General features: G+C 43.5%; 1 protein-coding gene across 2 annotated transcripts in view; it reads left to right on the forward strand.

Annotated features, from left to right (window-relative positions):
- The first annotated feature begins 8309 nt into the window (after nt 1-8309).
- Utrn (utrophin) overlaps nt 8310-25737 on the forward strand; it is a 538848-nt gene continuing 521420 nt past the window's right edge. For both annotated transcript variants that reach the window (XM_055627734.1, XM_055627735.1), the window contains exons 1-2: nt 8310-9087; nt 15711-15876. In XM_055627734.1, the coding sequence (XP_055483709.1) occupies nt 15798-15876 (79 nt within the window). In that variant the 5' untranslated portion in view covers nt 8310-9087; nt 15711-15797. The remainder of the gene's footprint in view (nt 9088-15710; nt 15877-25737) is intronic.

A 25737-nucleotide genomic window follows, 5' to 3' on the forward strand; every position in this document is an offset into this window, starting at 1 on the left:
TCTTCTCTTCTCTTCTCTTCTCTTCTCTTCTCTTCTCTTCTCTTCTCTTTCCTTCCCTTTTCTTCCTTTCTTTCTCTTTTTGCTTTTTTTTCAGGCATGGCCTCCCTTTGTAGCCCAGGCTGACCTGAAACTCCATGTGTACCTCAGCTGGCCTCCCAACTCAAGGCAATGCTTCCACCTTAGCCTCCTGAGTACTGGTATCACAGGAGAGCACTGCTCTGTCTGGCTAATGTCAAGTTTGCTTTGTAATAATGAACAAAGTATTGGAAGCATAAGCTTCTTGGAATGTTATATTCAATAAAATAGGGCCCCCAAATTTAGCTTTGTTTTATATTCAGCTGCTTGGCTCAAACTTTCCACATGTTATTTCTATGAAATAAATATTTCAGACTATGTAAAATTAAGAAACCCTGTATGGAAAAATGTCAAAATTAAAAAAATATTGTTATTATTGTGTGTGTGATATGTCTATATATTGTTATGGTGCATGGACCATATTTAGAGGTGATAGGACAACTTTTATAAATTAAATGTTTATTTTTTGTATTAATTACAGTTTATAACTTTGTCTGTCTCAAGCTGTAGCCCCCCTCCCTGATCCCCTCCCAATCCCACCTTCCCTCCCTCATCTCCTTTCATTCCCCTCTCCAAGTCCACTGATAGGTGAGGTCCTCCTCCCCTTCCATTTGACCCTAGCTATCAGGTCTTATCAGAACTGGCTGCATTGTCATCCTCTGTGGCCTAGCTAGGCTGCTCCCCCCTCAAAGAGCCAGCCATTGAGTTCATGTCAGAGACAGCCCCTGTTCCCCTTACTAGGGAATCCACTTGGATGCTGAGCTGCGTGGGCTACATCTGTGCAAGGGTTCTAGGTTATATCCATGAATGGTCCTTGGTTGGAGAATCAGTCTCATAAAAGACCCTTGTGCCCAGATATTTTAGTTTTGTCACTCTTCTTGTGGAGCTCCTATCCTCTCCATGTCCCACTATCTCCCCCTTCTTACATGGGATTTTCTACACTCTGCCCAAAGTTTGGTTATGCATCTCAGCATCTGCTTTGATACACTGCTGGGCAGAGTCTTTCAGAGGTCCTCTGTTGTAGGCTCGTGTCCTGTTCCCTGTTTTCTCCTTCTTCCAATGTCCATCCCATTTGTCTTTCTGAGTGAGGATTGATCATCTTACCCAGGGACCTCCTTCTTGCTTAGCTTCTTTAGGTGTACAGATTTTAGTATGTTCAATCATGTTTGTAGTAGCTTTATTCATAATAGCCAGAACCTGGAAACAACCCAGATGTCCCTCAATGGAGGAATGAATACCGAAATTGTGGTACATTTACACAATGGAATACTACTCAGCAATTAAAAACAAGGAGATCATGAAATTTGCAGGCAAATGGTGGGAACTAGAGAATATCATCCTGAGTGATGTATCCCAGAAGCAGAAAGACACACACAGAATATACTCATAAGTATAAGTGGAAGGACAACTTTTTGAAGTTAGTTCTCTTCTTTCCCCTTATAGTTCTCAGGGATGAATTCAGGTCCTCAGGGTTGGTACCTGTACCCACAGAGTCATATCACTGGTTCACCATAAACTATCAATTATTGCTTCTTCAAGTATTTTAGGAAAATTTATGAATCCTGTGAGTCTGTTGTTATTTTATTTTGGGGTATGTGTGTGTGTGTTGGATATGTATATGCATTCACATCCATCAGTGTCTGTGTGCACATGCACATGAGAGATAGAGACAGGAGGATAGAGATAGACAGTGGGACAGAGAAATAGAAGGTTGAAAACAGAGGTTGAGGCTGTATGTTTTCTCAACTGCCCCCCCAGCTCTCACTGAACCTGGAGTTCACTGTGGCCACTAGCCCCAGAGGCTTGCGTGACATTGTCTTCCCAATGCTGAGACTACAGATGAGTCCTTCAATGTGTGGTTTTGCACAAAGGTGCTAGGGATTCAAACTCAGGTTTTTGACCTTTTTCAGCAAGCTCTTTAACAACTGAGTGGTCTCTCTAGCCTTGATTCTTTTTGAGACAAGTCTCAGTGTGTAGCCTAGGCTGACCTTGAACTTGTCCTTCTCCAATTTCTGCTTCCTAGGGACAGAGATTACCATTGTGTTCTGCCATGCCATTCTTGGTTTTCATTTTTATTAAAGTGATATGAACACCCATTTAACTAATCTCTGAGTTCTAAAGTCTTCAAAGGCCATTAACAGTCTTCAAATCTTTATTTTCCATGTTCTTTTCCCAGGTGTCTTTCAAGTTAATTATTTTCTTTTATTTTTAGTGCTGGAAAACAAACCTAGGGCCTTGAGCATCCTAGGCAAATGCTCTAAGTGAGCTCTGCCCTCAGCTCCATATCTCAGCTTGTAAGGCTGTTTATCATAATGTACTCCCCCTGACCATTTAGACATTAGCTACAGACTTCTTGTCAAAAAAAAAAAAAAAAAAAGGAGACCATCCGTTTAGTTTCTCGTTGATCCATATGAAACTGTCCCAACTACTTCCTGCTCAGCATCCTTGCTTAATTTACAGTAGTCCTGATTACATTGAAGTTGAAAGGAAGCACTGTTTTGACTATGAAGGTTTATTGGGTGTTGGGTCATGCATGGAATTGTGGGTACTTTCCCTTTGATTGATGACTTGCAGCTTTACCTTAGCAGGACATGGTGTGGAGTGTGCTTGGCATGCCAGCACTTGAGAGGCAAAATCAAGAGGATCACAAGTTCTGGGTCAGCCTGGGCTACCTAGCAAGCTCCTACCAAGAAAAAAAAAAAAATAGAAAAGGGGGGAAAAGGGATTTTCTTCCTTCTCTATTTCCCTAAGTTTGTAACCATATGATTTCCATTAATGCATATTCTCTCTGACATGTTTAAGTGCTTTCTTTTTTACTCACAGATATTATCTATACATAAAAATGAGTTTCATTATGACATTTTCATAGACATATATAATGTATTTTGATCATATTCATCCCTGACACTCCCATTCCCATTCTACCTCTTTTTTGCCCTAGTTTGTCCTCTTTCTACTTTCATTTTTGTTCATTTTTTTCAAGACATGGTTTTTCTATGTGGCCCTATCTGACCTTGGACGTGATCTGTGGACCAGAATGACTTAGGTCTGGCTAGTCCTCAGTCAGCTACACTAACTTTGTCTCCACTCCTTTTACTTCCCCTCTTCCCTCTCCTTGTTGACAATGAACTGTCATAGCGCAGTGGTCATAGCTTTTCACTCATGAGTCATTTGGACACCTTGTAATTGTTGGTTATTATTGTTATTAATTTATACAATTGTATTCCCTAGATGGTTCCTGCCATTTACTCATTTTCTTTCTTTTTCATTTAGCCCAGGTTAGTCTCAAATTTGCTATGTAGGCAAGGATGACTTTGACCTTCTGATTCTTTTCACTGCCCAAGTGCTAGGAGTATAGACGTGTGCTTGGTGTTACATGCTTCTGGGGTATTATGCATACTAACTGAACTGTATCCCTAGCTCCAGGACAGAAACATCTGAGACATCTGAATTAAAAACTCATCACAGACATTTTGTATGGATTTTCTTTTTTCTCTCTCTGGTTTTTTGAGGTAGGGTTTCTCTGTGTAGCCTTGGCTGTCCCAGAACTCACTCTGTAGACCAGGCTGCCTCTGCCTCCTGAATGCTGAAATTAAAGATGTGTGCCTTCATCGCTGTGTTGAGGCGTGTGGGTGCTGCGGTGGGAAGCATAAGGCTGCTGGGTGAAGCCGTGCAGGGCTGGCATGAGCTTAAAATCTTCATCTCCAGGAGTTAGCTAACTTGGATTTGTGGAAGCTGTTGGCAAGCAGTATGGAATCTTGCCTGGTATCATTGGGGCCACGCGTGGAGGAAGCAGAACTCGTCAGTTGTTGAGATTTACAGATGCTAGCCATGCCTGATGTCTTCCCTGAGTGCATGGCATGTTCTGGGACAGATCATAGAGCATTTACAGAAGGAAGTCATTTCTGGTTATTGACTACAAAAGGTCAACATAGAATATGATCCAACTAAAAGGGATTAATTTTGGCATTTTTATATTTATGCACTAGATGATGGGACTTTTTAAAGATTTGAATTCTTTAGGACATTAACTAAAAAGTACACTAAAGGACAGTGATTTCAGTACAGAAAAGTTAATACTTGGGAAACTAAAAGAGATAAAACAAGTGCAACTAAATCATTAGTTGTTTTTTGAAAGCAGTTTTATGTATAAATAACAAATGTTTATATTTAGCTAAATGTAAGGTACAAACTATGACATATTAAGCTTTTCTTGCCCTTCTAGCTCTGAGGTGGATGTGCACATGTCTACTGTCACATTCCATATATTTTGAGTATTTAACTCATCCAGTTAATAACGTTTGCATCCATGTGAAAGATTTGGTAAGTTGATCCTCATTTCTCTTTGGCTGCAGTTTATATTGAGTTATATCTGTACATTCTGGAAATCTAAAATCTTTAAAATACTCTATAATAGCCTTGAGTGACCAACTTTTTTTTTTTTAAAGCACAGATGTAATTGTCTAATGTTCTGATGGAAATGTAACACTTATTTTTATATGAAGAGACTGAGTAAACATAGAAGAAAGAGAGAAAAAAAGATGTGTGCCTTTAAGACAATGTGGGGTTTTTTTGTTTTTATTTGTTTGTTTATTGTTTTGATTTGTCTTGTTTTGTTGGTTTTTGTGTGTGTTTCTGTGTGGTGATTTGGAGGAGAATAACACTTAAGGTTGTCTTCTGGCCTGCATGGCTACACAACTGAATACACATACAAATACATACACAGAAAGACATCAGATTTCATGTCTTAAACAGGGTGAGTTTTTTTTTTTTTTTTTCCCGTTGCAGGGCATTTCCTTAGGATATAGGGGTTCCCTACGTGGTTTCTCCAATATTCTGAGCTAAACCTTGGGGGTAGCTGTTTGAAGTTGAAGGTGCCTGTGGCCCAGCAGACCTACTCCAAATTTCTGTGGGACAAGGAAAGGTATGAATTTAGAAAAGTCTCCCCTAGGGATGATGCCTAGTTCCTTGGATTGTGTTTTGTGTTACATATTCTCAAAAAGTTTCATGTGTTACTATTATGTTTTCTTGATTACAAAGAATTTTATTTGTAGCTATCTTCAACCTCCAATTTCAACTGGCACAGGTATTATATGTATGTATGTATGTATCTATATATTATGTATGTAGTATGTATATATGTATGTATGTATTTATTTATTTATACATACAGCAGTCTGCCTGCATGTGTGCCTGCACACCAGAAGAGGGCACCAGTTCTCACTATAGATGGCTGTGAGCCACCATGTGGGTGCTGGGAATTGAACTCAGGACCTTTAGAAGAACAGACAGTGCTCTTTTATTTTTATTTTTATTTTTATTTTTATTTTTAGTTACATTTTGTTAACTCTGTGTCCCAGCTGTATCCTGCTCCCTCATTCCCTCCCCAACCCCACACTCCCTCCCTGGTCTCCTCCCTGCCCCTTTCCAAGTCCCCTGATAGGGGAGGACCTCCTCCCCTTTCATCTGACCCCAGACAGTGCTCTTAACCTCTGAGTAGATGGCTGTGAGCCACCATGTGGTTGCTGGGAATTGAACTCAGGACCGTTGGAAGAACAGACAGTGCTCTTAACCTCTGACCAATCTCTACAGCCCAAGTATTATATGTTTGACTGGGAAATTCCTTACATATTTAGTGAATATTCCAGCATCTCCTGAATATGCAGTTTTTATTACATATTTTAATCTGAGAAGGATAAGAAAGGTAAATTCTCCAAGCCATTTTCCTCTCTTCTGTGTAGGTTTATTCATATTCAACACTAAGGGAAAAGATGAAGTGATACCTTGATTTCTAAAAAATACACATGATAGTACAGGCTGTTAATCCCAGCACTTGGGAGGGTGAAGCAAATGCTTGTCTGTGAGTTCAAGGCCAGTGTAGTCTACATAGTGAGACTGTTAAACAATAGCAACAACCAAACAAAAACTAACTCAAATCTTTCTCTCTCACACACACAACAAATAAAAGGCAAAACATAAAGCCAATAAACAAAGCAAAACACAAAGCCCCCACATTGTATAGGGCTGGGGGGATGGGTAGCTCAGGTTGGCAGGACCTGTCAGTCACTGAAGCTGATGCTCAGACTTGCTATATAGTGGAAGCTGGCTCATTCTCTCTTTAGTTTATTTTGAGACAGGGTTTCTCTGTGTTGCCTGGCTGTCCTGAACTCCCTCTGTAGATCAGGCTAGCCTCAAACTCAGATTTACCTTCCTTTTCCTCTCAAGTGTAGAGGATTAAAGGTGTGTGCTACCATTGCCTGATTTATTTCATTTTTCTTAATGTGTATGAGTATGTGCATGTGTGAGAGGTACCTGTGGATGCCAGAAATGGATGGAGCCAGAGTTAAGGGCAGTTGTGAGCCACCTGACGTGGGTGCCCAGAACCAAACTCATCTCCTCTGCAAGAGCAGCCAGCAATTTTAACCACTGACTCGCCTTTCTAGATCCCTTATCATTTTAGGAGGAACTCCAAATTTCTACCAACTCTACCAGTGTCAGAGTTTAGATATGAAGTGTCCCTGTGAAGGGTTCTTGTGTGGAAGGCTCAGTCTTTAGCTGGTAGATCCAGTCAATTACTGAAGGGCAACTGCATTATGAGGTCTTTGACCTCATGAATGGATGAAGTCACTTGGTGGATGAATGATTGGTGGAGGGGGCTTACTTGGAGGCACTGGATTACTGGAGTCATCTTTCTGGGGCTCAGGCCTTGTTTTGGGCCCCTCTCTGTCTGGATTTCTGCTTCCTGACAGCCATGAGTTGTGCACAGTCTGCCACACACTCCGATGTCATGATGTGTTTTCTCCCTTGCCTCAGGCCCAAAGCAATTGCTCCAGCCAACCTCAGCCTGAATCTCCTGAAACTGAGTGCTAACATACATCCTTCCTGATTAAGTTGTTTATGTCCGTTGTCAGTTACTTTGTCACAGGGATGGTAGTCTATACCACACACTTGATCTGATCTGAGTTTTGCATGCATTTGCTTGCATGTCTTAGCTCATCTAGCTGAATTCTACATTCTTTAAAGGCAACATCTATGTCAGATTTCTGTGTAACACCCTCCATGACAGGCCCCATATTGATGCTTGTTAATGAAAGGAAGGTGAATGAGCAAGTCAGACCAATTCCCAGGTGATGTTTAGATTCTATTTGGCCTATCTAAAGAGAGGCCTCAAGGATGAAGTTGCTTACATAAGAGACTGCAGAAAGAAGTCTCTTCCAGGACTTCCTCCTCTCCCAGCCTACAGTACATAGGGACTCCAGAGGTTTTCATCTGGTCATTAACACAGGGCTAGTGAGTAATTTTTACTGGTTCATAAATTAACCCCTGAGTATTAAGGAAGCAATAAGCCAGCACACAGTCATCAGTCAGTCTCCTCTTTGTTTTTACTAGCTGATGACTTTGGTTGCTATTTTTTCTTTCCTCTCCAAGCAGGACCATGAAAACAATCACAGGAACTCGTTAAAATGAAACGTGTAATAAGACACACAACATAACTTCCATTTAGTCTAAGACATGTTTTGGCTAACCCCGTAAGCTTGCAATAAGTTCTGCAAACAGATGTATGTTTGCTTGGAAGAATAGAAAAAAAAAAAAAGGTTTGGCAGATGGGGTTGCCTGGTAAAGCCTCTGTTAAGTGCTAAAGTCTGAGTTCCATCCCTGGCTTCCACATAAAGATATAAGGCGAGAACTGTCTTTACAAGTTTTCCTGGGACTTCACAGGAGCGCTGTCACTGGCACCCCAACTCCACACACCATGTGTGTGAACACACACATACACAGTAAAAAAAATTTAAATATCAGCACCACGCTATTTGTGTATATGAATGAATATGTAACAGCACTTGGGGTTATTCTCACAGCATTTAAAGCGATACTAAGAAAACTGCATACAATAAATATACCCTTAGATTTAGAAGCCCAAACCCAACAACGACAGTAAACTAAGAAGGGAAGAGTTGGCAAGCAGGTCGAGATAATAAAAAAAAAAAAATCACCCTAACAGACACCCAGTGTGCCTTAGGGGGGCGTGACACGAATTTTCGGACATTGAATAAAGGGCCCCGTGCGTGCGCGCAGTGTCTATTTCCAGCTTCTGGATCCCAGCACGCACGACTGGTTCCGGGATTCCCGCACCGCGCGCCGCACGGAACTAGCGGCTGCGGGCGGGGAGGGCGCTTAAGGCTAGCGCTGATTGACCGGGCCCGCGGTCAGGTGACCCGAGGCGCCACGTTCTGGGAGCCCGGCCCGCGGTGGCTTCCCAGGCCGGGGCAGGGCCGAACCAGGGGCCGAGAGGGACCGATCTCTCCGAGAACAAAGTTGTAGGGCCGGAGGCCGGGGGCGCTGGAGTGGCGAGGCAGCAGATCGGACCTGCGAGATCCGCCGCTCCGGGGCTGGGCTCTCCCTGCTGGAGACACGAGCCCCTTCCCGGGGTGGCAGGCCGACCAAGCAGCACTCCACCCTCGCTCTCCAACAAAGGGGCCGGCGGCGGCGGGGAGGACCGGGAGGAGGAGCCGGAGCCGCAAGCAGCTCTCCAGCACAAAGTTGTGGAGTCGCCTTTCCCCGGGGGAGGGGAGCAGGCAGCGCAGGGCGCGGGATTTGTCCCGCCCAGGGCCGAGGTGGAGCCGCGGCTGCCTCAGCGCATCGGGCGACCTCGGGGAGCGGCACCCCTTTTCTTTCCGGTCTGTCCTGCAGACGGAAAACTCCAGCGTGCGCCTGCTGCTGGACTAGCATTTGGACTGTTTTGTTTTTGGCGGAACTACCCGGCAGGAAGATTGCACAAGTCAGGGGGCGTTTCCAATAGGGTGTCAATTTCTTTTTCCTCTTTTGGATCTTATCTGGCTTTCCGCGTTTCATTTAAAAAAGAAAGAAAGAAAGAAAGAAAAAGAAAAGAAAAAAAAAAAAAAAGCAAACCAAAATTCTCCTAACGCCCAACGCAGGCTCCCCGCACATCGGGCTTCCTAGGACCCGAACACGCCCAGAGGAGCCCTTGGGCCTCTGGGACTTGGCGAGCAGGTAAGCCCATGCATTATTGAAGCTTGGGGCTGGGTAACGTGACCGCAGTCCCCAAGGGAGCCGGGCGGGGGTGAGAGGAGATGGGACCTTTGTGCGGCTCCTCCGCCGTTGTTCCCGAGTGGAAGCTGTAGCCAACTTCTGCACTTTCCCTGTTAGCTCAGTGTGCCCTCCTGGGCGGGAGAGTGCTGGGGTGAGAAGGTGGGAATCTGTACTTGGCGCCCAGGTCTCAAATTCCTCCGGCTAGTTCAGGGCTGTGGTCTTGTCCCTCCCCGAGAAAAGAGGGTGTCTGTCTCCTGTGGGTTCGTCGCCTGGAGCGGGGCTCAGGGCTAGCGATCTCCAGGAGGGGACGTGGCCTCTTCAGAGAGCTTGTTACACACCTCCGCTCCCGGGAAGGCGGGGCCCGGGTGGTGTCCCGGAGGAGAGGGTGGGGACGGCGGTGGTGCGGTCCGAGGGTTGGGGAGCGCTTCCTTGCCGGCCTTCAGGCCGAGGGCGTGTTCGACCTCTGTGTGGTTGCAGTTCTCAAGGGTGGGGCTCCAGTGTGGCTCCCGCCTGCAGTTCTGGAGAGGCTGAGGGGATAGAGGGATCTCACTGGTGCGCAGTCCCGCGCGGGCGCCTGCTTTTCCGGACACTTGGCATCCCTTACAGCAACTGACAAGGTAATTCATGCCCTTCTTTGGCCTGAGTTTTAGGCTCTGCTTGCCCAAGGCCACTTACAAAACCAACAAAGAGCTAATTGTAGGCTGTGCAACTTTTAGAAGGCACATTGTTCAAAGAGACTTTTCAAGTCCCTAGATTCCGACCCTGTGGCGTTCCAGGGTTATTTCAAGGGGAGGAGAAAACGTGTGACCCCAAGAGCCAGGGACCAGCCTTTTTAAAAACCCCAAAATTGGAGAGCCTGGGTGTAATTCCAGGCCCCACTCTCTGGAGTCCCCGAGGTAGCATCCCTTATCCTCCCAGCTTCAGATCACCTGGGTCACCAGAATCTGGAGAGGTGGGCTCTGCACGCCTTGCGCGGGTGGATCCTCCGCGGCCAGAGCGCACGGATTCCAAGAGAGACGGGATCTCCTGGATGGCGCGGCAGCAGCTTCGTCCGTTCTGGTGGAACTTGTCCCGGGCCTCTGAAGTGAGGCTGGACTCTCGGGGGGGGGGGGGGGGGGTGGCTGGCTGCTGCTGGGAGCTGGGGACGAAGCCTACCTATAGTACTTGGGCCTGCAAGAGCTGGAGGAATTCGAAGCTCGTTGGTTGTTCAGCCAGGACAAGGCAGTGAGGGGCGAGGGCCGTTCCGCTGAAGCCATTCCCTGCTCCCTTCACCCCCTGCTCCTTTCACTGGCGTTTACGAGACCTTCGAGATAGTTCTTTAATTCTCCTTTGGATGTTTATCCAAAATTTATTGCGCCTGTAAACAGCATTAATCACAGTGGTATTAACCTTCCCTGGAGCGCTTCCTAGTGTGAATGGCAGTTCTTGACACTCAGCGGTTTCCTTCACAGGCAGAATGGCACACTTGTTCCTCCCGTTTCCTCTCCACTATCTCCAGCCTTCCTAGCTTTTGGATAATAGTGAGTGAATAGTGTTTGCAGGACTTAAACAGCTTTCCACCACAGCTGCACATGGTTGAATATTCCTTTATGATGACACTTTTGGATGTTGCATATCCTTGAACTATTGCTTATGAGGCCACCCCAGGCCTCCCCCTGAAGGAGGAAGTAGTGAGCGTGCAGAGGTGCGGCTCCGTTTCAGTGCGGGAACCTTTGCTGACCTTCACCTGCTGTCATTTTGAGGGAAGAGGGTGGGCAACAATTGTGTATGGCTCCTAGCACAACCTCCTGGTCATTCACTTCTATTTTCTCCTTTTTCTCTGTGTGGAGTGTGGCTTCTTCCATTCCACAGGTGTGGATGGAAGTGGAGCCTCTTTGGGACACATTGTTACCCAGAATGCTTTGATTTTTGTCTAGACAGCTAGTTATAATTACTGTAGCATTTTATTTTTGTATTTTGAGAAAGGATCTGAGTATTTGGCCTAGGCTGGCCTTGAACTGACACTCCTCTTGCTTCAGCCTCCAAAATAGCTGGGTTTGTAGGTGTGCACCCTCACGCCTGGCTTGCATCTGGCAGTTTGGAGGGAGGTTTCCTTAAACTCTCTTCCTCAACCTGATGCTCCTGCGACATGAGTGGCTGTTAAATGTTGTTTAAATGACCTTCTGTTAGTGTCTTTCCCCCTCATTCTTTTCATGCTCGTTGATGTTTTTTTTCCTGCTATATTTTTGCAGCATAGTAGGGAATTTGCATTATCAAGAAGAGAAAATTGGAAAAATTATCCCAAGAAACATGGACAGAATCAGACATTATAATGAAGTAGCATTATTGGCCGTCTGCAAATGAAACCAAATTCGTGTACAAGTTAACTTTTTTCTTAAAAAAACTTGAAGTGAGGAGGCAATTTTTAAAGATGGCTCAGTGGTTAAGAGCAATTACAGGTTCAGTTTCTTATTTCCTTTTCTGGCCTCCTTGGGCATGAGGTACACACACAAAGCAGACATTCACACATAAATTTAAAGAATCATTTGAAATATTTATTTATTAAGTGTGCAGGAGTGAGAAAGTCTTATGTCACATGTGCAAAGGATGAAGGGTTAGTAAGTGGTGTCTTTTTAATAGAGTGGCGTTCTCTTTGAGAAGCCTTGCTGTGGAGGCCCTGGCTAAAGCCAGGTGTGAAGTAGAGCCCTGGGCTTGTCTTTCAAAGGAGCTTATTCCAGGAAAGAGGATTTTTCACAGGCAACCAGGTCTTTACCTAATAAAATGTTTACATAGTTTCTGAAAAAGATTTGGGTTTTCTAATATAGTGAATCTACACATAAAAATTTAGCAAATCTTTCACAATTTTGTACCTCAAGATAGGAATATCATCTTTGTGGGGAGGTGTCGTCGTCTCCTCCACCCCCATCAAGTCTCTTGTAGCCCAGGCTGGCCTATACTCTGTGCAGCAGAGGTGTCTTTAAACTCCTAATTCTCCAGCTGAGGTTACAGGTCCATTCCTGGTGAAAACTGCTTGACAGATGCCAGGCTGCCAGTCTTCTTCCCTGGTCACTTTTGACTTTAATTCTGTTTGTTTTTGGAGTTCTAGGCATCAAACCCATGCGCACACTGAGTAGACACACAAGCTACCACAGAATTGAATCCTCATCCTTTTAGTTTTTAATTTTTTAGACAGGCAGCCCGGACTAGTTTGGGGCTTACTCTGTAGCTCAGGCTATCTTAGGATTTCGGGGGCCCTCCTCTTTTTGTCTCTCAAGTGCTGGGATTATAGCTGTGAGTCACCACTTGCCCAGGTCTGTAAATACTTAATAACTGTAAAATCATAGTAAACATTTGAGAAGTTTTTTATTATCCCATAAAGTCTGGGAGACTGATGACCCAATCCATATACTGAGAGGAAATGGTTCTGAAAGCTTCAACAATTCACCAGCGTTCCTTTGCTTCACTGCTTCAACTCTCATTTTGCTCTTAATAATGGGCTCTGCTTACTTCCTGGCTTGCAGAAAGAAAAGTTATTATGCCTCATAATGTTTTTATTTATATGATAAGGTAGCATTGTGTGCTACAGTGCTTGGATGCTAAATATTAGAACACAACACTGTTATCCAGATACGAAGCAGCACAATTCATTGTTAGATGGAAGGACTGAGACTGGGGAGACGGCCCATCAGTTCACAGCATGTCTTACTCTTGCAGAGGCCCCAGGTTCAGTTCTCAGCACACACAGCGAGTGGCTCAGTACTATCTGTAACTCCATTTTTAGGGAATGGAATACCTCATTCTGGCTTTCGTGGGTATAAGGCACTTCCAAGTTTACACAGAAATACGTACAGGCACTCACATGTACACACAAGATTAATTTTAAAATCTTAAAACCGCTAAAGAACTGAGTTGTCCACCTAGAAATAAGCCCTACCTCTGATTTTGGTTTTTTTTGGGTCTCGATATGTTGCTCAAGCAGCTCTAGAACTCTTGGTGATCCTGCTACCTCAGGGGTTGCAGATATGAGCTACCTTGCCTGGCTCTGATACTTGTTTTAATGTGTGATTTAGTGTACTTGTTCTGCACATTACTGTTTGCATGTCTTAACTATGATATTCCTAAGTAATGACTATTTGAATTGGCTTTGGGACAGCCTTAAAGGGGGCTGCGGTCAGGAAAGAGAAACTGAACTTTGCCCCTTTCTGGGCAGCGTGATCCGAGAAGCTCAGGAGTAGTGTGGAACTGGATTCACTGGCATTCTTAATGAGTGTGTAAGGCTGTGGGGAAAGATCTTCGGTTCCTTCGGCCCTAAAGATGTTTCTCACAGTTACTGAAGAGTGGATTGTTTTTTTCTGAATGGTACCCACGTGCAGCAGAGGTGGTGTGATGAGCCTTCCAGAATAAAGTCCGTGTCATCAGGCAACACTGCTAGCCACGTTTCTACACAGCTACAAGTCATCCCATCCCTTAGGGCCAGATCTTATTTCCAAATGCTTTTTGTCCTTTCCCCTTCTACATCTCAGAAGCAACTTCACACTCAGAAAAATCCCAGTCACACACATTATTTCTTCCTCCCTGTCTAATGTCCTCAGTGTTTCCCAAACCAGTGGATAGTCTGTCCATTTCTGGATTGCCCAGTGTCAGATGAGTCACTCAGCATGCTAGTGTCCCAGGTCTCTAATGCCCAGGCTGTTCTGGAGTCTTACTGACTTTCTTTATTTAATATCCTGTGGATCCACTCATTTTTTTCTCCATCTAATTCACTGAGGCTACAATCACATGTTGCTTGTAATATTAGTAATATTAAAACAGAAAGATTAGCAGACTATATAACACAGCTGCTCTTACTTTCTTTATAATTTACTCCCTCTGCCCATGTGTAATTTTGTATATATGCACATATATATCAGTGTACATATATAAGTGCATAGATATTGAAGATATTGTCACACTTGTTGACTATTTCATCATGTCTCCTACAATGGAAGGTATTTTCCTACAAAAAAAAAAAAACACCATTAATTAGTCCTGAAGTTTAACATTGGTATAGTGATAATGCCTAAATGTCAGTGTCTTCTTTGAAAATTCTGAATTCAACCTAGGATTGTATTTGATGGTTAGGTCTCTCTCATTCTCACTCTCATTCTGTGGTGTTTGTGTATATTACTTTGGAGGCCAGAGATTGACATAGTGGGTCTCCTTCCAATGCCTCCACCTTATTTTTTGAGACAAGATTTCTCACTGAGCCTGAGGCTCATTGATTGGCTATTATCCGCCTGTTTCTAGTTCCTTGTGGTGGTATTGAAGGCACATGCTACATGCCTGCTCTCTCTGTGTGTGTTTCTTTGTTTCTTTCTTTTTAATATTGATACAGGGGATTGAAGTCAGATGGTCATGCTGGCAGAGAAGCTCTTTACCCACAGACCCATCTCCTAATCCCTGAGGCCATTTGTTTTGACATCCTCTCCTAATTTGTCTGTCCACAGCAAGCCTCATGGTGGATACAGAAACACTCTATAGATGGTACACTGTATTTTCCACTGTATCATGTGATGCCCCATTGATGCTTTTGTAGTATTTGATGACTGGTCAGGATTGAGATTATTTTTCCTCAACAAAGTAGCATGAAAAAGTTTCAGAGACATAGAAGAGCTGAACAATTTCCGTTCAGCATCTCCTTACTCATGACCTAAGATCTTTAATGAGTGTACTCCTCCAATCTGCTGTAGACCTCACTGGTTCCCACATGTTACTTTGGCCTACTGACAAGCCATGATGTCAGCAGGCCATGTCACCTCTCTGATTGTCATTGTCCTCAGACTGGTGTCAAAGCCTCTCTAGGAATCTCTCGCCCCACCTTCCTTCCTCACCTATGTGACTTACTTCCTCTTGGCTGTCTACCCTCCAAATACACTGACCTCATTCCTCTGAGTTCTGTGTGGTGTTTACATTTCACATATCAACTTCTTCTTCTTCTTCATTTTTTCTTCCCCTTTTGGTTAATTAGCCTTCTTCCTCTCTTTGGAGGCTAGGGTTTTCAAATGTCATTTCTTCAAGAAGACCATCTCAGTCACCCTGGGCAGGTTAGTCTGTCCACTTTATGCCTTTATTACTTTGTTTCTCTCTTGTACTGTTGTCAACTATCGGGGTGGTAATGAAGTAATTAATTATCTAATGAATTTCTTAGTATTTGTGAGGCTTAGTGTCTGTAAGCCTCCCAGTGGAAGAGGCTCAGGAAGTTTTTACTGGTTTCTGTACGTAACTGTGTGTTAGAATAGATGGGACTGGGATATGGCTCAGTGGTTAAGTACTAGCCACTTCATCCAATCACCCATGCAAATACCTGGCAGATGTGTGAGATCCCAGGATATGAAACGTGGATTCAAGAGATCCCTGGGGTAAAAGAAACGGTGGAGGGCAGCAGTTGAGGCAGACACCCAGTGTCAGCCTTTGGCCTCCACAGGCACATGCACACACATGCATAGACACACATAAATGCACACCCACCCCTGTTCGTATGTGAACACACAGACATATGCCAGAAGGAAAAAAAATAAGGAATATATTTGTATGTCTCTAGTCAATACTTTCCCTATTCCTCTTAGGAATTCATGCCAAGCTGGACCGATATTCAGAGTTAACAGTCTTCAGAAGAGGATCCTGGGAAAGCCTTTGGATTACATTGAGCCAAGATGGCCAAGTATGGGGACCTTGAAGCCAGGCCTGATGATGGGCAGAATGAGTTCAGTGATATCATTAAGTCCAGATCTGGTGAGTAATGGAAACCCCTGCTGTGGCTCTATTTGGTATAGACTATGTTTGAAGGCAGAGATCTCTTAGCTTGTTTTGCATGCTTGTGAGGCAAACTTCTCCCAAGAAACTTCAGTCTGCCCAGTGACTGGTATTCTGTCAAAGGCAACATCCTGTCTCTGCATGGCCTATCTTACTCTCTCAGGCTGCTTTTGTTGTGTCGTGTGTGGAGTAGCTTTACTGGGAGAAACTGCTGCCTACAGCCTGAAGCTGCTCAGTTATGATGCTAATAAGATGTGCAAACGTAGTGGGACATTTTCCCTCATTTCCTGAAAATGGAAAGGAATCACATGATTACAGTAGTGAATACTATAGTTTCTGGCACAAAAGTCTTGTGGTGGGATTCCATTACCATATGCCCATCTACTGCGTTGCTCTTGGAGGCCAGCACTGCTGGTATGGGAACTTCTCTTTCCTTTTTGAAATGTCAGTTTCTCAAGATAGTGTTTCCACCAACGTGATCAAACCAGCCAGACTAAGACAGGCGATTTTCATGTGAATGTTTGGATTTGAGGTCTTTGGATGCCACCCCTCCCTCTCACTTATTATTATATAACCACTGCTTTTTGATTCTGGCTCTCCAAATGAATCAACTGGGGAGGTTTTTTTTTTTTTTTTTTTTTTTTTTTTTTTTTAACAAATACAGATGTGTTGGCTCCACTCCAAACCCACTGGATGAAAATTTCTGTATTTTTAAAAAGCTTCAAACATGATTCTGAGACAGGCTCAAAGGGGAAATATTTTTGAGCAAGCATGGTCTTTCTAAGCTCTGAAAATTCTACAGAACTCTGTCCAGGCTGTGAACATTGTCCGTTAGTAATTCAACATTATAAACATTGCCTTCAGTGTCACTATTGAAAACATCAGCAGCAGCAGCAAGAAATGGAACTCAGAGGTGATCTTTGCAGTGTAAATGTCTGCGTGTTACAGTGGGGGCTCAGTTCTTTCAGTAGGATACGCGTTTCCCTTCATGATGCTGGTGGGGCTTGGTTGGTAACGTCTGGGTGTTAAGAGACGGCCGTGCAGAGATTGTGGCTGGAGGACACTTTGGGGGGTGAGTCGACGTGTCTGTGTGTGCGTCTGTACTCTGAGGAGGTTGTGTTCCTGAATTTCATTTCAAGCGTACAGAGTTCGTATTTAGAAATGTGACAGCAAAGTGGAAGAAAGACAGTTGGAGATCTCTGTATGTCTCATCTTCTAAGATTGTAAGGACAAGTGGTCCTTAGTGTCTTTCTGAGTCAACCTGTGTTACATTAAGTCCTTGGATTTTGGAATAGGGAGATAACTGCCACAGAAGCGTGATGACCTGAGTTGAGTCCTCGGGACCCCAGTAAAGAAAGGTAGAAGGAGAGAACTTGTTCCACAGAAGTTGTCCTCGTACTTCCACGTGTGCATAGTGGCATGTGTGTGTACACATTTACAATGATAATGAATGAAATAGACTAAAAATGAAATATCTTAAATATTTATCACTGATTCCCTGGTTTTGACTATTAGAGAATACTTAGTGTATAAAATTTTAATTTCTAGAGTATATGCTGAATATCCACTCTTCCAAATTAATCTTTAAATTTAAAATGACTATTTATAAAGGCTTACAAGGCTCATGCGCTGCTGGGGAATAATTTGCTACAGTGCATACTTTTTGGTGTTAAGGACTGATTGTTTTAAAAAATATTATGACATTTATTTATTCATTGTGTGTACATGGGGTTGGGTGTCCATGCAGGCCTGTGGAGGTCAGAGAACAGCTTTTGGTTGTGAATTTTCTCTTTCCACCATGTGCATTCAGGAGAACAAACTCAGGTTGTGTTGCTTGCTGAGCCATTTTGCTGACCCAGTGTACAGCTTTTTTAATAAGGGTACATCAACTGGTTGAATAATTTTGTTTGTAGAGTTTCTTCCTAGGCAGTAGATATAAAAATCACATTTAAGAAGTTGACTACAGTACTGTTTATAACAGGAAAAGAAGAAGAGAAGAACACCTTAAAAATTCAACTGGGCATGACTTAGGAAATTGTTGCCTAGAGTGTTTAGAAATGGTCACCAGCTCTTAGGTTGTTACTATTTTAGTTAAAACCCATGTTCTCAGTTAAGTGACTCGAGAAATAGCAGTGAACTTACTGTTTCTTTACTGGGATCCCACAGCTGTGTAGATACAGAATCCCAGTGGAGGTAACTAAGTTAGGGCACATGACTAAAGTAGATATGGACTCATAAAAAGTGAGATTGATGTGTGTGTGTATGTGAGTGTATATAAATGTTATAAACATGAAAGATGCTATTGATGTGTTGTTAACTGATTGTGCTACAGGAAGCAGTTGATGTGAAAAGTATTTTTTAAAAGATTGCTGGTGGGAGCCGGGAGCTGGCTCAGTGGTTAAGAGTGCTTGTTGTTGCAGGGGACCCGGCTTCATTCCCAGCATCCATTTGGTAGCTACAACCATTTGCAACTCCAGTCCCAGAGTCTCCCTTGCCCTCTTCTGACCTCTGAGGATACTGGGCACTCACATCATGCACATGCATGCAGGCAAAACATTTATATACATAAAATAACAAAATAAATAAGTCTAAAAATTTTTCCAGCCATGATGGCACACCTGTTATCCTGCCACTTGGGAGGCGGGTACAGGAGGATGTTGAGTTCATGCCATCCTGGGCCACATTACGAGAATCTGCCTCAAAAGAGAGAAAGAATTAAAAAAGAAGATGTGGGATATACACCAAAATCTTCTTGGCATTTGGGCTAATTCTTTTTCTTTCTGTCCACGTGTGTTTTCCAAAGCTGCTTGATGAACATGTATTACTGAGTTCTTGTATTTTTAAAACCTCTCCAATTGCTTGTAGTGTTTTAATGCCAGTGTTATGACTGTGCCCTCCCTTTTAGTGGCACCTACTTCAAAACACGATGAAAATTTAGCAACTGCATAGCTGAGATGTGATTCACATCCCTTTGGCTGTATTATGCTGCATAAGCGGGCAGATAAATTTGGATCTGAATGAGCCAGTGAGTCATCTTCTTGCTTTCTGGAAGGCACGTTTTCAGTTTTTGTTTATGGCAAATGCTTAGTATACACAGTATTGTCTCCAAAGTTTACCAATTATTAAGAGACTTTAGGAGTCTAGGTTAAACAGTAGGAATGACCCAAATGCAGTGAATAAATTTAAAAGATACATATTGGATATGTTCCATGCTGCATTTTTTTTCTCTTAAAAGAAGGAATATTTGCTCTGCACCTGTTACTTGCTTATAATCCCAGCATTTGGGAGGTAAAGAAGAAGAATCAGGAGTTCAAGGTCAGCCTTAGCTACATAAAAAAAAGAAAGAAATTAAGTGTGGTGGTTGATACCTCTAATCACAATATTTGGGATCCAGCCTAGGCAATTTAGTGAAATCCCATCTTATGGAAACACCTCCACCTTCTGCAAAGAAATACTTTTTTCTATTGGCAGATTAAAAGACTAAAAGAAAATTGAGAATTTTATACATGCATATAATGTGTTTTGATTCAATCTCCCTCCAAATTCTCTCCCTGAAATTCCTCACTTCTCTGTACTATTTCCATTCAGTTTCACAGACTCTAAAATATTTCTTGTTTTAGCTTTTTTTTTTTTTCCTTTGGGTTTTTTGGAGACAGGGTGTGGTGACTACTTTTGTGTCGCTTTGACATAGGCTAGAGTCATCTGAAAGGAGGGGAAACTTATTCTCCATAAGATCCAGCATTTTCTTCATTAGTGACTGATGCAGGAGAGCCCAGCCCATTGTATGTGGTTCTGTTTCTGGGCTGGTGGTCCTAGATTCTATAAGAAAGCAGGCTAAGCAAAGCCAGGAGGAACAAGCCAATAAGCAGCACCCCTTCCATGCCCTCTGCATCAACTCCTGCCTCCAGGTTCCTTTCCTATTTGAGTTATTGCCTTTATTTTCTTTGATGATGGACTATGATGTGGAAGTATAAGCCAAATGAACTCTTTCCTCCCCAACTTGCTTTTGGTCATGGTGTTTCATCACAGTAATAACAGTAACCCTAACTAAGACACAGGGTCTCCCGATGTAACTGTGGCTTGTAGACCAGGCTGTCCTCAAACTCAGAGATTACCTGCTTCTGCCTCCTGAGTGCTGGGATTAAAGAGATGTGTCACTGCACCTAATATTTATTTATCTCTATCCATCTATCTGTCTGTCTGTCTGTCTATCCATCCATCCATTTAGCTTTTTCTAGACAGGTTCTTATTGAATAGCCCTGGTTGTCCTGGAACTCACTCTGTAGACCACACTGGCCTCAAATTCGGAGATGCATCTGCCTCTGCCTCCCAAGCTTGGGGATTAAAGACATGTGCTGTCATCACCCAGCTACCTTTATTTTTAAAAGTAGGTCTCTGATAATTTCATACAACGTAATTTGATCATATTCACTCCCTTCTCAAACCCCTCCAGATCTACCCCTGCTGTCTACCCACCCAAATTTGTGTCCTCTTCTTTTTGAAAAAATCTGTACTGAATCCAGATTGTGTTTTCCATATACTCTAGTGTGGCTATCCACTGGTGTGGCTTGGTTTACCTATGAGGGATGTGGTGGTTTTAATGACAATGGCTCCCACAGACTAATATGTTGATTATTCAGTCCCTAGTTGATGGAACTGTTTGGACAGAATCAGGAGGCATGTCCTTTTGGAGGAGTTGTATCATGGGAGGTGAACTTTCAAAAGACTCATGCCATTACCAGTATGCCTCTCTCTGCCTCCTATTTTTGGATTAGGGTGTGAGCTCTCAGCTGTTCCTGCTGCCACACTTTTCCCCTGCCATCATGAACTTCAGCCCTTTGAAACTATAAGCCCAATTAAACTCTTTTATACGTTGCTTTGGTCACAGTGTTTCACCATTGTGATAGAAAAGTAATTAAGACAGGTGGCATATTTGTAAAACCGACTTCCCCTTTCCCAGCACCTATCAACTGCAAATAGCTTCTTGGATAAAGGTGGGGCTTTGTGTTCACGTCCCTCTCCATACTGTGACATTGTTTGGCAGGAGCTTGTGCAGGTCTTATTATGCTGTCAGGATTGCTGCGAGTGCATATGTGAAGCGGACTGTTGTTTGTGAGAAAACAGTGTTTACTTGTAGTCACCACTTCCTCTGGTTCTTAGAACCTTTCTGTCCTCTCTTCCATAGTGATCCTTCAGCCTTGGGAGAAGAGGGTCTGCCGTTCATGTCCCATTTAGAGCTTAGTTCTCTGTATTCTGTTTGGACACTCTCAAAGCCTGGCACAGTAAAAACAAAACAAACAAAACACACATACACACACACATAATAAGCATTTTATATTAAAATGTTAGGACCATTCATTGCCCTCATTCCATCTTATGTTGTGCATGACATTTGTCATTCTGTGTTTAAAAGCTGTTTCCACCATCTAAACACTCTGGTGGAGCTCAGCATGCTTATTATATATAGTTGAACAGGGAGGTGGGGTTATTGCATACAGCTGAAAATAGAGGCAGGTTCAGCATGAAGGAGCAGTCCCTAGAGGGAGCCATCTTTAAGTCTGTAAACATTGGGATGAAGTGGGGAGTTATAGCAGATATTTTCTGTATACACTGCCAACATCCGCACTCTAAGGAAAGCTTTGTAGTCCCTCAGACTCTCACCCAGGGAAGGCATGGCCACTTCCATGGGACTGAGGCACTGGGGACCTTGACATGGGTGTGCCCACGTCAACACATTCACTCAGGACTTCACTCATTCCCAACGACTAAGTTATCAAGGGTGGAGTATTTTAAAGAACAAGAGCCACACAGTCATTTGTGGTTGTCTTAGATATGAATAATGCCTAGAAAAGAACTGCAGTGCTTGTGCTTGTGTGCCACTTTGTAGAGTACTGGCCTAGTGTACGGGAGGCCCTGGGTTCAATCCCCAGCAGCATGTAAACATGTCATGGTGGTCCACACCTGTGATACCAGTACTCAGAAGGTGGGAACATGATCAGAAGTTCCGGGTCATTCCCAGCTGATTATGATACTCTGACACCCTGTCTTAAAACCAAACAAACCAACCCAACAACCCGCCCCACCCTATAAAAAACAAAATAGAAAAAACTACTAGAGAACATTTGTTGTCTACTGGGATTTGGGGGTGCTGACAGTAGGCTTTTGTCTGCTGTTAAACACTTGTGATAAGATTGTCAATAGTGGCTATAATAGTGACAGCCTAACTGCCATAAGCTGGAAAGCCTAACAGGTGTATAAGGATTTTTAAGACAGTAGGCTGAGAATAATTAGTAGAGGAAATGCATTGCTGATGGACTGTTTGCTTTATGAACTTTCCTCTGGAACATGGTGTAATAGGCTAGGCATGGACACACACACACACACACACACACACACACATACACACACACACAATCTCAGTGCTTAGGAGGCAGAGGTCAGCAGATGTCTGTGAATTCCAGGTGAATTCCAGATCAGCCAGTGCTACATGATGAGACTCTCTCTGAGAAAAGGAAGGAAATATGAGATAATGATAACAACATGTTTCTTGTTGCACGTAAAACCCAAGACCGTCCTCACTGCTTCTAGGTTGAGTCGGTGACTAACGCTTATTAAAGTTTGTGGTGTTGGATAAACCATCACCTTTACGTGGTCCTGGTGCTGTTGAGAGTTTTAACTCAGAGCTCCTTGAGAAGAGCAGACGCATGGCCCTGGAATTGATCGCTGAGGGGATTAGAATCACAGAGTCGCACATGGGGAAGAACCATTTGTAAAGGGAATTGTTTGGGTCAACACTACATTGCTGTATGATTTGATCCTACAACAACAACAAATAAGAAACCCTTGGCTGGGCTGAGGGTCTCGGCATGTAGCTCAGTTGGTCGCGTGTTTGCCTAGAGTACATGGAGCCCTGGATGGTGGCGAAAGCCTGAAAGGAGGATCAGAAGTTCAAGGTTGTCCTTAAGTACGTAGGAAGTTGAGGCCAGCCTGTCATGTCTGAGATCCTGCTTTAAAGCTAAAGACGTCAGTGGTTAAGAGCACTTACTGTTCTCTCAAAGGACCTACTTCTGTTATCAGCACCCATGTTAGGCAGCAGGCAAACGCCTGGAATCAGCTCCAGAGGAACCAACCTCCTCTCTGGTCTCCGTGGGCACAGCACAAGTGACGTGCATGCACACATACAAATAAAGAAATCATTGGACAGAAACAAAAAAGCAAACTAAGGAAACTTTGGAGAAGAAGCTCAATTATGACAGTTTTATCATTTTACTTTATTTTCTGTTTTTCTTTTTTCCTTCCTTCCTTCCTTCCTTCCTTCCTTCCTTCCTTCCTTCCTTCCTTCCTTCCTTCCTTCCTTCCTTCCTTTTTTTGGCCTCAGATTCATAGAGATTCACCTGCCTCTGCCTCCCAAGTGCTGGGACGGAAGATGTGCGCCACTACATGTGGCTACTTCCTTTTTAAAATTTTTTAAATCTAAGTTTGGGTTCTAATTGCTGAGGAAATTCGAGCCTGTACAAAGCTGAGCCTGTGATGTGGCTACCCAGCCTCCAATGCTAGCATCTTAATGATGGTGCTGATCCCTCATTTTCCATTTAGCATCTCACACTTACTGTACATATACTGCGAGCAGTTGCAGTGGCAAGAAGTTGGTCCTCGCAGCTTCACTTTCAGAAGCCATTGAGGGGTCGTTTGTTACACTGGTCTTTTCTCTGTTTCAGTAGGACATACCCAGGTACCTGTGCACGTCCCGAATTTCTTCTTCATTGTGTGGTTCCCTGTCATTTATATGGAAGCTTAAATACAGTCTTCAATGAGTGACCTTCTCTTTTGACTTTGGGAAGTCATTTTTTTTTTCTCCTTTTCACCCACACTTTTCTTTTTGTATTTATTTGAGAAAAGGGCTAGTCTGGTCTCAGACTCCTGATCCTCCTGCCTCAGCCTCTCAAGTGCTGGTGTTACTGGTGTGCATAACGCACCCTGCTTACTCACCCTGTACTATATCACGGCCTGTGAGTTGTCTATTTTCCTTCTATCTGGTACTTTGCTTGCATTATGTACTTGTTGATAGGGTTCTCAATACAGTTTGACTCTGTGTGAGTCGGCGAACACCTCTGGCACCAAGCCCGGGGCCTCCTGGATTGAAGCCAAGGGTTCTAAAGCTTGGAAGTGTGGGAGCTAGGATTTGAACTCAGGTTTAGATAAAACTGGAGGAACCCCTAGTCTGAACTCTACATAGTCTTTTTCACAGGGCACTGTATTCTGTGGCTGCCAGGAGAGTCATCGTTTTATGCAATCTGTTTCTTGCAAACGTGCCCAGTGTTAACTGTGCATCAGTCTTTCCTGTGTCTTCCTTGCTATCTACTGAGGGTGACCCTGGGCTGAAATCTGGAGCTGGTGTGGTTCCCTGGTGGTATCATAGCCCACATACGGGATAGGACCTGCTGCTCCTTGGCCTGCCTTGATTTGTAACCCTGTTCTATCATTCTCTTCCGGGAGGTGACAGAGGGGAAAACTCTGGAGGACAGACAGTCCTTGGGGCGGAAGATGAGAGATTGACACTGCTTCTGACATGAATTCTTTTTCTTTCTCTGATGGTTGTTCAAGGTTTTTAACTGCCTGGCAAAGAAGGTAGGATTTCAGATGCACTGACATTTGGCACAGGGTAGAGCCTGGTCTGGTGCCCAGAGAGGTAACTGTGCTATCGAAAGAGCTACTTGAGCTGTGTTGGGGGAGGGAAGAATGGCTCTTGAAAGTAAAAGGAAAGTGAATTCCTTTACTGACAGTTAAATGGTGTTACATCATAGCAAGCTTACTGAAAATGTGCTATGTGATGTCTAGGGTAAATTTACGGCTGTCCATCAAGGTCCAGTGTGAAGGAAAGGATGAGGAGGATGGCTTATCTGTTGACCTTTCAGAAGATCCTTTTCAGACAACACAGTGGCTAAGTTGTGTTTATGGAGTGAATAGTCTGCTTTAGTTTTTATTTTATTTTATTTTTTTTTTAATTTTACATTTAAAATAGTATCTGTGAAGGATTTTTCTCCATAGTTTAAGAGACTATGAAAAACAGTTCATTGCTCCTCCTGAAGCTTGACTTAGTTTGAGTAGGAAGGGGAAGCCTTTCAGCAGGCTTGGTTTTTTCCACTAGCCCTTGGAATTTGCAGTGGACGACAGACAGGGACTCTGGTGGAAACTCAACTCTGTTAGAGGATAGCAATCCTCGAAACGGGCAAAAGTCTTGTCTGTGTTGTCACCTTATGAGCCCAAGAAGGAGCCATCCTAAGACTTGTCTGTGCCAGTAGGATTTTTAGTTGTGTCTGTGGCTGGGAAATGCTGTAGTTGAGATGGATTCGTGGCTGGAGACTGTGAAAGGCTGGGAGCTACTCTAGCAGTGTGTTCATTATATAGACAGGGCTGAAAACTCAGTTTGCTTGAACCTTATTTGAACCCAGAAGTTTGAGGTGTATGCTGATATGATGATTTTCCTGGGAACAAGGGAACATTCGTGATCATGTAGGCAGCTGTAAACACAGGTTAAAATTTAATCCAAAGCAATGGAGAATGGGATGCAGGTGGCTAGATCCCCTCCCCCTTCTTACTGTGTGGAGAAACAAGCACTTACTGTGTTGTTGTTTTGATATTTATTGTTTTTGATTAAAACTGCTTAATGAGAGCTATGCTCAATTCAGTTGATGAAATGTGAGTCAGTGTGTTTTTGTGTATGTGTGGTACATGTGTGTGAGTGCATAGAGACCAGCCTCGGGTGCTGTTTCTCAGTAGCTATTAACATTTCATCTATCTATCTATCTATCTATCTATCTATCTATCTATCTATCTATC

The sequence above is a fragment of the Psammomys obesus genome, unplaced genomic scaffold (assembly GCF_907164565.1).
Source record: "Psammomys obesus unplaced genomic scaffold, mPsaObe1.curated_primary_1811, whole genome shotgun sequence".
NCBI classification, from domain to species: Eukaryota; Metazoa; Chordata; class Mammalia; order Rodentia; family Muridae; genus Psammomys; species Psammomys obesus.